We start from the raw sequence: 11,476 nt of genomic DNA, 5'->3' as shown, positions 1-11,476 counted from the left end.
AGGCGCGGGCACCAACTCACCATTCCTGAGCAGAGGCTGATGACCGCCGTGTGCTGGGACTTGGTAGACTTGGTATTGACATGGCCTTTGTAGAAGCAGTGCTTGAGTTCCGCTTCCTCCTCAGAATAAAACTTTGTCTGGTTCTCCCCGGGCGTCCCGAGAAGGGTGACAGTGAACAGTGGAGCGATAAATCCGGAATGGGCGGAGAGATTAAATAGAAATTGCTGGCCGAAGGCAGAGAGGCGGTAATGCTCCTGGTCGGAGGTAGAGGAGGAGGAGGAAGACGAGGCAGAGGCCGGCCAGGGGTCAGAGGCAACGTTAATGCTCCGGCGCCTCCTTTTGAAGTGCACGTTCGTAGAAACGGGTTCTCCGAGAGCGTTCACTCGGATGGGAGACGCGATTTCGTATTCGCTCAGGGTCTCTAATAATTTCACTGCAGGGAGAAGCAGAGACACATGAAGCAATAATTCAATTTTCCGCAAACCAATTTCCCGCAAGTTTTAGTTTAAACATGAAGGGGGCTTTGTCCCGGGTTATTTTCCAGCAGTTATTTTTTTTTGCCCATTTGAGCCCACGCCTTCACCCTCAGCCAGTGCACAAATATTTGCTGAGCACCTACTATGTGCCAGGAATAGCCAGGAACTGTGCTCGACGCTGAGGCTACACCATTTGGAATCAGACAGTGAACAAGTCAAAATACATGAGATACATTTCGTATTCTGACAAATAATCTGAATAAAATAAAACAAGTCAGTATCTGCTACCCCCAGTTACTAAGTAACTATAGTTTGGGCCCTGGAGGTGGGGAAGGGGAAAGATCAAACTACCAGCAAAGCGGGGTGGGGGAGACCAAGTCTACTCTACAGTGGCTCTCTCTAGAAATTGGCTGGGAATGACCTAAAGAAGGGAGAGGCGGCAAAGCCGGAGATAATTCTTTCTAGGAAAAAGAGAGAGGCCCTCCGCTGCGGGGTGCCCGCTGTCGGGCGCAGACGCTGGGGAGGTGGCGGCTGGGGCGGAGGGGTCGCGATGGCCGGAGTCTCGTTACCTTGCCTCGGGTGCAGCCTGTCCTTGCGCACGGCCGCCGCGGCGTCTGGGCTCCCCATCTCGGCCAGGTCCCGCACCAGGAACGTTAGCAGTGTGGCCCAGGATACAAACTGCATGGTGCTTCCCACCCCTCCCCTGTTGCTCCCACCCCCCTCCCTCCTGCCCTCCCTGGCTGCGGCGGCGACGCGAGGCAGCGGCCGCGGTGAGCCCGCGGAGCCTGGCGCCCGCCGCCAACTTTTGACTTTAGGAGTCGCTGAGGTCTCGCCGCGAGGGTCCCGTCTGCGCTCGGCTGAGCAACGCCGCCGCCTGCCGAGAGCTGAGCCGCTCGGGCCGCAGGAGGAGCCGGAGGAGCAGCAAGAGGAGGAGGACTGGGGCTCGACTGCTCGGCCGCATAATGTCCAAGGAGCGGGCAGGAGAAGGCGCGGAACGTGCGCTCCGAGGCGCGCCGGGCGCCCTTTGCTGGCGGGGATAGCGGAGCTGCTTCTTGAATGGGGGGCTGGGGGGGCGGGGGCGGGGGGGCCGCGGGTCCTCCGCCGCTCAAGTACCCCGGGTGCCCGCCTCTAAGAGGAGAGGGGAGGGGAAAGCGCAGCGAGCGGGGACCGCCTCCTTCCAGACGGAGGAGTCCCCTCCTCGGCCGGCCCGTGCGAGTCTCGCGGCCGGCCTCGGGCTGCAGGAGGCGGAGGCCGGAGGCGCCGGCCAGCGGCTCGCGCTCCCTGCTGCCTCGCGGGCATCAGCTTTGCTGAGACTCCCTGCCCTGGGGCCGGAGAGCACAGAAAGTTCTCTCCCTTTCCAGGCGCTCTCGGTTGCTCGACCCCTCTCCTGTCTCTGCTCCATTTCGGCCTTCAGAAGCTCTGTTTTCTCTCCTCGCCCTTGCCTCTCTGCCGCGCCGGCTCTGTGCCCGGTTCTCCCGCGGTGCCCCAGTTTCCCCTATTTCTCCTTTCCCTTGGCTCCCTTCTGCCTCCGTGTCTTTACAACAGCCGTCTCCCTCTTCTCTCGTCCCCTCCTTGGGAATTTCTGCCCCCCATCTAGCCCATTCTTTGGGTTTCTTACAAGTGAAAGTGGCCGCGAGCAGGAGCGCCCGGCCCTCCTACAGTCTCTCACTAGGGACTAAATGTGGCATCTGAGCTCCACTCTCGGTTTAATCGCCCTAAGTCAACAGTTTCAGAGATTCTTAAGATTCAGGGGTTCTTAATCTGGCAGTTGGGGGTGTGCTTCAGATCCCCGTCCTTTCGAAAGTTTTGCAAAGCTTTCAAGCCCTTTCCGCGCCCCCCGCCCCCAATCTCTGCCCCCATCCGGAGAGGGTCCACCGTGTTTTGTGGGTCCCCGGCCCAAAAAAGGTTAAGAATTGCTCTTGGCCGCGAGAGGGGGCGGGGACTTTGGTGCCCAGACTGCTGCTAGGTTTAGAGATACAGGGGAGAGGACAGTAGGGGGTGGAGTGCCCGGGAAGAGTCCTGGACCCGCGCGGGGGACGGGGCACGCGGCGGGGAGTGGGAAGCACCAGTCTGGGGAGGGATTTCTCAATCATTTCTCCTTCACTTTGGCCAAAGACAAGGAGGAGATGCTTACCTTTGCCTTGGGAGGCAAATTTGGCGTTAGACAAGCCAGACCCCAGGGAGGGTGTGTGTGAGCATGTGAGCGCGTGAGGGGACAAGCGGGGTGGGGGGAGAGACAGAGGGAATTGTTTAATCCTGGGTGGTTCAGAAGTACGTGTTTCTTCACCAGCCCTCAGGAAGAAGCTAGCTAGAGTGTGCTAATTTCAAGAGAAAGGAAATGGCAATTTCAGTAAAAGATACAATAAATGTATATTTGCCCAAGTGTCCCAGAAGTGGAGATTTCTGTTGCTTGCTGGGCTGGCACTCTGGATGGGAAATACAAAGGCTACCAATACCAGGGACCAAATAGCAAAATGCTACAAGTATCCACTACTCTTGAAATATTAATGCAAATATTTCTCTTGTAGAGGGAAAAATGACTTGGTAAGACTGGAATTTCCTAAAAAAGTTGTTGACCCGAATGGACCAATGGTGCCATTCTCCAACTGTATTACCGGAATTCGTAAGAAGTATAAACAGTATAAAGATGGGAAAACAGAAACACCTGTAAAATGCTCAGTTTTAAAGGATGACATTTAGATCTTTTTCTTAAACCTTCAAAATAATTTACTAAAACATAAGTCTCCTAATACACAACCTTTCTTTTCATCATGTAAGAAAATTCCTCGCAATCCCAGTGTCTGGGAGTTGCTGTAAATTTAGCAAGGAATGGAAAAAAAATACCACAAAATCAAATTATTAGCTCATTCCAATGGAAAATATTCTAGAACTTTTACTTTAAAAGGACGCAAAATTATAGTACTTTTACAGATACATAAATGAAAAGAAATGAAACCCATGTTCATAGTCAATTCACTTAGGGCAAAGAGCCAAGAATATACAGTGGAGAAAGGATGAGCTCTTCAATACGTGATATTGGGAAAACTGGACAGCCACACACAAAAGAATGACGGTGAATCCTTATCTTGCATTACGCACAAAAATCAACACAAAGGGATTAAAGGCTTGAGTATTAAGACCTGACATCATAAATGTCCTAGAAGAAACAGGGAGTAAGCTCCTTGATGTTGCTCTTGATGATGACTTTTTGGATTTGATACCAAAAGCAAAAGCAAGAAAAGCAAAAATAAACAAGTAAGACTCCATCAAACTAAAAAGGTTCTGTAAGCAAAGGACACCATCAACGTGAACAGGCAACCTATGTAATGGGAGAAAATATTTGCAAATCCTATATATTTGATATGGGGTTAATATCCAAAAAAATATAAAGAGCTCCTACAATTCAAAAGCAAAAAGAAAAAAAAACTCAATGAAAAAATGGTCAGAGTGTCTGGGGTGCCTGGGTGGCTCAGTCAGTTAAGCATCTGGCTCTTGGTTTCTGCTCAGGTCATGATCTCATCACGATCAGGTCATGATCTCAGAAAAGGTTTGTGAGTTCGAGCCCTGAATCAGGCCCTGCTGACAGTGTGGGGCCTGCCTTGAATTCTCTCCGACTCTCTCTGCCCCTCCCCCACTCACATGCTCTATCTCTCTCTCTCTCTCTCTCTCTCAAAATAAATAAATAAGCGTAAATAAATGGTTAGAGGATCTGAAAAAACACCCTTCCAAAGAGGATACACAGATGGCCAGCAGGTACATGAAAATGTGCTCAACATCACTAATCATCAGGGAAATGCAAATCAAAACCACAATGAGGTATCACCTTACACCTGTTAAAATGGCTTTTATTAAAAAGATAAATAACAAGTTTGGGGAGGATATGGAAAAATGGGAACCTCTGTGCACTGTTACCATGGGAGTGTAAATTGGTGTAGCCATGAAGCACCATAGGAAAGTTTAAAAATTAGAAACAGGGGCTCCTGGGTGGCTCAGTCACTTAAGCCTCTGACTTCAGCTCAGGTCATAATCTCACAGTTTGTGAGTCTGAGGCCTGCATCGGGCTCTCCGCTCTCAGCACAGAGCCTACTTTGGATCCTCTGTTACCCACTGTCTCTGCCCCTCTCCTGTTCTCTCTCTCTCTCTCTCAAAAATAAACATTAAAAAGTAAATAAATAAAAATAGAAGTAGGGATCGAGCAGTTCCACTTCTGGGTATTCATCTGAAGGACCTGAAAACACTAACCCGAAAAGTTACCTGCACCCCCATGCTCCTTGCAGTATTACCACTAATGGCCAAGATATGGAAGCAACCTGTGTCCATTGATAGATGAATGCCTAAAGAGGCCGTGGTACACATACAATGGAATACTGTTCAGCCATAAAAAAGAAGGAAAGCTTGTGGCAACGTGAACAGACCTTGAGGGCATTTTGCGAAGCGAGATAAGTCGGACAAAGGAAGACAAATCCCAGACGGTCTCACTTATGGGTGGAATCTAAAAAAAAAAAAAAAAACAACAAAAAAAAAAAAAAAACCCACAAAACTGAACTCACAGATACAGAGAACAGACTGGTGGTTGCCAGAGGTGGGGGAGGGAGGTGGGCAAAATGAGTAAAGGTGGGCAAAAGATACAAAGCTCCAGTCGTAAGATAAGTAAGTCTTGGGATATGATGTCGCATGGTGACTACAGTTAGTACATTTGAAACTTGCTGAGAGTAGGTGTTAAAGGTCATCGCAAGGGGGAACAATGTAACTCTGAGTGGGGATGGATGTTAATTAGGCTTACTGTGTTGATCATTTCATAATATATACATACAATAAAGCATTCTGTTGAATACCTGAAACTAATATATTATTATATGTAAATTATACATCAGTAAGAGGAATAAAGTTTACAAAGGATAAAAGAAAACAATGGCACTTTTCAAAATTTCCTAGTAAACCAATATTCTCCCTTTTAATTTGAACCTTTCTCATAAAGATAAGCTGACAGCGTAGAAATTATTTTATGTAGGGATACAAGTCTCCTCTGTGTCTTCTCCCTCCTTACCTTTCTTTCTAGGACTTGATTTTATTTTTTATTTTTATTTATTTTTAACTTTATTTAATGTTTCTTTATTTTTGAGAGACAGAGAGAGACAGCATGAGCGGGGGAGGGGCAGAGAGAAGGAGACAGAGAACACGAAGCAGGCTCTAGGCTCTGAGCTGTCAGGACAGAGCCCCACGCGGGGCTCGAACTCACAGACCGTGAGATCATGACCTGAGCTGAAGTCAGACGCTTAACCAGCTGAGCCACCCAGGCACCCCTAGGACTTGATTTTAAAAGATGAACTCTGTTTACTGTTCTTTACAATTGCTCGTGACACAAACAAGAGCTGATAAGGAAGGAAAATACAAAGTATCTCTTGGTGACCTTGCCACGTGATCAGGAGCCTGGGTTTCTGAATTTCTTATCCTCAGCAAGTCTGCTCAACCTTTCTCAAGTGTATTGTCTTGCCTCTGAATTTATATTCAAGGCTTAAACAAGGCTTAAAAATTTAGGAAGATGTTTGAAATCTTACCTTAGGACAATGAGCTATTTATCTAAATAATTCAGGTCCACATCATCATCATCAGTCATCATCATCATCATTTATTGAGTACTTATCACGTGCCAGACCATGTACAATTATACAGTACTTAATTCTTACAACAGCTATATGAGGCTGTAATTTCATTTTACATATAAGGATATTGAGGAGTAAAAGGTTAAATAATTTGACAAAGGACAAAGGTTCCTCAACTAGTGAGAGATAGGATTGAGATTCTGTTGCAGTAATTTAGTCCAAGTTCATAATCACTATCATATATAATGAATGAAGGGTTGATCAAAAGTGTGGCTGGGTTTTTGGGGGTTTGGTTTGGGAGACGTCAGCTAATACCACGTAGAGAGTTTCCTCAAATGTATCTTGATTGTATAATTTTTCTTTGCCTGTCTAACTTCCTATTCTAATGCTGAGTATTTCATAATAATCATCTTAGCTGATTTTTTTCATTTCACTGATATTTCACAACTTTTTTCTCGGGACGTAGAACAAATCTGGCACATAGTAGGTGCTCCAGAAGTATTTATTAAACGAATGAATATATTCTTTATTTTATAACAGCACACACATGTGCAGTTTAGAGGATAGTTTTATAAATAGGAATATAGAATGACTTGAGCTCAGGGAGAAAAGTGAATTCTTTGGTAAACTGGCCCATCGCAAAAGTTTGCTTGAAAAGAAGCAGAGTTTTGGGAGGTCACCTAGAGTTAATGGAGAAACAATTTTTAGTCCATTTTCTTCTCCCAGGCTTTACTGGAATTGAACATTATTGTAGGTTAAGAGGCAGACCTCTTTGGCTGATTCTTCATGAAAATTGTATCCCAGGGGAATGATGATTGACATTAATCACTAGGGAGAGAGAAGCTGGCCAACGGAAATACGAGACATGACATCACAAGTGACTGTGTTTGCAGAACATCACTGGAAACAGCAGGAAGGAGATATGAGGTACAGCCATCTATTTCCACAGAAAGGGAAAACCCACACCCGAATAATAGGGAGAGACCAGGAGCCAGAATTAAAGTGAATAGTTTCCTGACTGGTCAGCAGTGGTGGTTTCTGGAATAGATAAGCCAAGGTACTCAATTACACCGGACTCTCCCACAAAGCAGAGAACTGGTAGTGGCCCAGCTCTGTGACCTCGAGCAGTAACCTCTCTGATCCGGTCTCATGCTTGCTTAGTGGAGGCGGGGAGAAACGGTCCTCTTTTCTTGTCACATGGGTGAAGGACACTACTGTATTGTTTGAAGTCTTCCAAATACTGACTTCAAGTAAACGATAATGTAGAGAAAGTTATAATTGTATACCAATAGTATACCAAAAGTTAGAGGAGTTTAGCTGTTAGTAATAATAGCACAAGATTCTCTTGAGTCCCTACTTTGTGCTAATGAATCCTTATCGCCAGTCCTGCCAGCTGGGTTTGACTCTCCCCATTTTACATGTGATGCAAATAAGAGTCAGAAAAGTGAAGTGACTCACCCAGCGTTAAAGAGCTAGAGTGAGCTGCACAGGGATTTGAACTGCGGTCATTTTACCTCCAAAGCCTGTAATCTCCGTTAACCGGAGAAGTCTACTAATATGAAGATGTTTGCCTAACTGTTCTTGATCATTCAGCCTTTATACTTGGCCTGATGAATATGATCTTTTAGAACTTTTCTCTTTAGTGTCTCTCTCTCTCTCCCTCCGTCTCTCTCTCTTTCTGTCTCTTTTATTTTGAGAGATGGAGAGCACACAGGGGAGGGGGAGAGAGAGGGAGAAACAGAATCCCAAGCAGGCTGCACAGTTGGACTACTGAGCCACCCAGGCATCCCCTAAATAACTTCTCTTAAGCCTACTTTTAAAGTCATAGTTCCAATTTTTAATGTGGGCTCTAGATACAGCTAACTCATGGCAATTCTACAAAGTTGTTCACTCATCAAGTGTGCCTTGCTTACTTGTCATTCCAGAAGACCATACTTTTGCTACTGTTCAGGCTTTAGAGCCTGACATGAATCCCATTGATACTCACTGGAGAGCCTGTGGACCTCAAATCCTTATTTCATTCCCTCTACCACCCTATAGAAGAGGCCATGATACTTGGGTTCAACTGATTGGGTTGGCCATCATAACCTGGCCATCATATCTGGGTTCAACTACAAACGATTCAGAAGTAACTGGACTTCTAGCTCAGATCCAAACCACTTTTAAACTGAAGTCCATTCAAAAAGCAATACAGTGGGTGCAAATACAAGGTCACCATCTGGTGGAAGAGCACATTCAACATAAACAGGTGTTATATATGTGCGAGCATGGAACCTGATAACTCTTACAGCATTCTGAGATGCACCAGGACGCTGTATGCCCCCAGAGCCTTGACATTCTCCTGTCCTACTTTGTTTCACGCTTTCTTTCATTGTTGTTGCTTGGTATACTCCGTAGACTTTCAACTATCTGAGGGCAAGGAACAGATCAGTCTCTCTTATCACGGTATCCCCTTGGTGGTATGCAACAGGCACTTAATAAATATTTCTTAAATGAATGAATTAACTGTTTCTGCAAAATTATTTCCAGCTTTCAGACCCACTGTTTCTCTTAATTAACGAAAGTCATTCTTTCATACACAGTGCGCGCGTGCACACACACACACACACACACACCTGGGAATGACTGCCATAATCTCTGGTTTTTTATGGTATCATTACTCGTGAGAGGCAAGTCTTGCTTTAATTAGAATCTTATCGTGATTTCTTTTTTCCGGAGTAGAAATTTTCAGAGCTAGACTCTCCCCGATGGCAACTTCAGGATCATGAACGTGACAAGAGACCAATGCTGTGGCAATTTCCATATTCTTTTTGTATCCTAAAAACAGGGTCATTACAGTTACCTGCCTTGTAGGGATGGTGTGACAGTGAATTGACCAATGAAAGTCTTGGCTTATTGGCTGGCATAGAGTAAGTGATCTCTGTTCAAATCGGTGGCCTCACTGATTAACTGATAACCCTTCTGCTAGTTAGAAAGAGTGATTTCTGATTCAGTTAGACAGAAAACAGTCGTGGTAACCTAGCACGCCTTTCCCTGTTAACTGCCCTTCACCGGGTCATGAGCCTTTCTCCTCCTGGGAAAGAAAATCAGTCACATGTGTGCTATAATATTTCTTTGACTATGTATTTTTTTTTTCACACTTATCCTTGCTGTTAGCCCCCTTGCTCTTTTAAAATTATTTTCATTTTTGGGGTGCCTGGGTGGCTCATTCGGTTGAGCGTCTGACCTGGCCTCAGGTCATGATCTCACAGTTCATGGGTTCAAGTCCCATGTCAGGCTCTGTGCTGATAGCTTGGAGCCTGGAGTCTCTTACAGATTCTGTGTCTCCCTCTCTCTCTCTGTCCTGTCCCCTGCTTGCACTCTGTCTCTCTATATCTGAAAAAAAAATTTTTTTTAAGTTTAAAATTATTTTCATGTTTTAAAACAGCTTACTCTCTCTTTCTCATACTCTGCTTAAAATTAGCAGTTCTAGCGTGTAAGTCCGATTTAACATTTTTTTGAACCCTGGGCCTTGTGTTTTTCTGGCAGAATGTTGACATAATCAAAACACAATTTTCCCTCTAAACATTGAAAAAAAACCTGTTTTTCTGTGGCAAGCGATTTTTACACATGCAAAAAAGTAATTTCCTCTGCAGATAATGCTTAATGTCCTGCCTGTCCTAATGTTATTTATTATAATAAGGGTAAACGTTACCAATTGCTTTCTATGTCTAGGTATGGTAGGTAATACTGTATTCAGTTCTCCTGACAACCCAATGAAACAGGAGGGCCGTTAGGCCCCCTTTTCTGAGGAGGAAATGAAGGCACAGAGGGGATACGTAACTTACCCAAGGTTGCACAGCTAGTGAGTAGCTGAGTAGAGATTTAAAGCCAGGCTTTCTGATCTCAAGGCCTGAACTCTTATGTATGTATGTCATATGTATTTATGATCTATGTATAGATAGATATGTATATGTATGTCATATCATACATATGTCATATGTATTTATGATCTAGTAAGCTTAATGCAGGATACATTTTTATCCTTAGAAATACATTCTGAAGGAGTAGAAATATTGATATTAGTAGAAATTCAGATATCAGGCCAATTAGGGAAGGAGGCCAATGGGGGTCTGGTTCAGGGAGTCAGAAGTGATGAAATTCTGAACATCAAGCCAAAGTGATATTGAGGAGAAGATCTTCCCAGTACCCTAAACCACTCATTCATCTAAATGTAAGACTGGCCCATGACAACTCTAGTCTTCTTCAATAGCCTTGCTGCTATAACCACTTTTGTAGACTCCGGTGACCCTCAGTGTAGCCCCGCATCTTAGTGTTCAGGCTACACCCTGGTTCTTGCTATAAACACATTGTACGGCCAAGCTTACCTTGAAATTTTACAAGTGGGATAGGATTTGAATTTCCCATGATGAGTTTCTGCGGGGGGCCAGTACAAAGGTTTTCCAAGAACTTTTCAAAAAATATCTCAGCTACTGTGACCACCAAAGACAATGGAGAGAGGCTGGGTGGGGGTGGGGGGGGAGCAGGGAGGAATACTTCATTTTCCCAATTCATGTGCAAAAACCTCAACGTGTCCCATGTCCCAGCCTGACCTGGCACGGAGATTATGTGACATCAGATCGATGCCAGTTGTAAGTGGCATATTCACCATGCACTGCCCTTGTATTCCTTGGCACCAATAACACAAAATAGGTTGCTTCCTGAAATGTAAGCCTAGCAATTAGTGCCTTGTCGCGTCCCTATCAGATGTTGGCAAAATGACCGCCTTTGCACTTTGCTTTTCCCCCACTCAAAAACAGTACCTATCAGTGGCAGTCACGGCAAGCGTAACTGAAATAAGCTTCAGCTACTGTTGGGCTCTGTGCAAGATGTACGGTTACGAGAAGTGGGGGTCTGGAGGTAGAATTTTCTTTTGGGCAGTCTTCTCACAGTGACAGTGGTGCCTGAATTCTAGTTAGAGCAGGCCACACCAAATCACCTGCGTATCCCTTCTTTTCTTTTTTTTAATGTTTGTTTATTTTTGAGAGAGAGAGGGCACAAGTGGGGGAGGGGCAGAGAGAGAGGGAGACACAGAATCTGAAGTAGGTTCTAGGCTCTGAGCCGTCAGCACAGAGCCTGACGCGGGGCTCGAACTCACGGACTGAGAGATCATGACCTGGGTCGAAGTCGGATGCTTAAATGACTGAGCCACCCAGGGGTCCCTGCATATACGTTTTAAATCAACACTTCATACAGTAGATTATTCAGTTCATTAATTATGAAAGCAAATCTGTACCTCACAAAATTCCTATTTGCTCTAAGGTACCTTTTCTGGCAAAACGGAGGTCGTAGTAGAGAAAGGACTCCCTGAGCACTGACTTTGGTCTCTAGGTCCCGGTGTGGCAGAGGTCCTAGAAA

The 11,476-nt window shown here is 45.3% G+C and overlaps 2 protein-coding genes across 14 annotated transcripts in view; one reads left to right on the top strand and one right to left on the bottom strand.

The window, feature by feature from the left end:
* ADAMTS9 (ADAM metallopeptidase with thrombospondin type 1 motif 9) overlaps positions 1-1,538 on the bottom strand; it is a 163,242-nt gene extending 161,704 nt beyond the window's left edge. For all 3 annotated transcript variants that reach the window (XM_040454520.1, XM_040454522.1, XM_040454521.1), the window contains exons 1-2: positions 1,046-1,538; positions 21-433 (exon numbers count right to left, since the gene is read on the bottom strand). In XM_040454520.1, coding sequence (XP_040310454.1) covers positions 21-433; positions 1,046-1,160 — 528 coding nt within the window. In that variant the 5' untranslated portion in view covers positions 1,161-1,538. The remainder of the gene's footprint in view (positions 1-20; positions 434-1,045) is intronic.
* LOC121016759 (uncharacterized) overlaps positions 1-11,476 on the top strand; it is a 231,994-nt gene that overhangs the window by 3,515 nt on the left and 217,003 nt on the right. The window lies entirely within an intron of this gene.

This window comes from Herpailurus yagouaroundi, unplaced genomic scaffold, assembly GCF_014898765.1.
Source record: "Herpailurus yagouaroundi ecotype Mexico unplaced genomic scaffold, PumYag 213, whole genome shotgun sequence".
In the NCBI taxonomy this organism is placed as follows: Eukaryota; Metazoa; Chordata; class Mammalia; order Carnivora; family Felidae; genus Herpailurus; species Herpailurus yagouaroundi.
The sequence above is the reverse complement of the archived record's forward strand: the minus strand, read 5'-3'. Positions and strand labels throughout refer to the sequence as shown.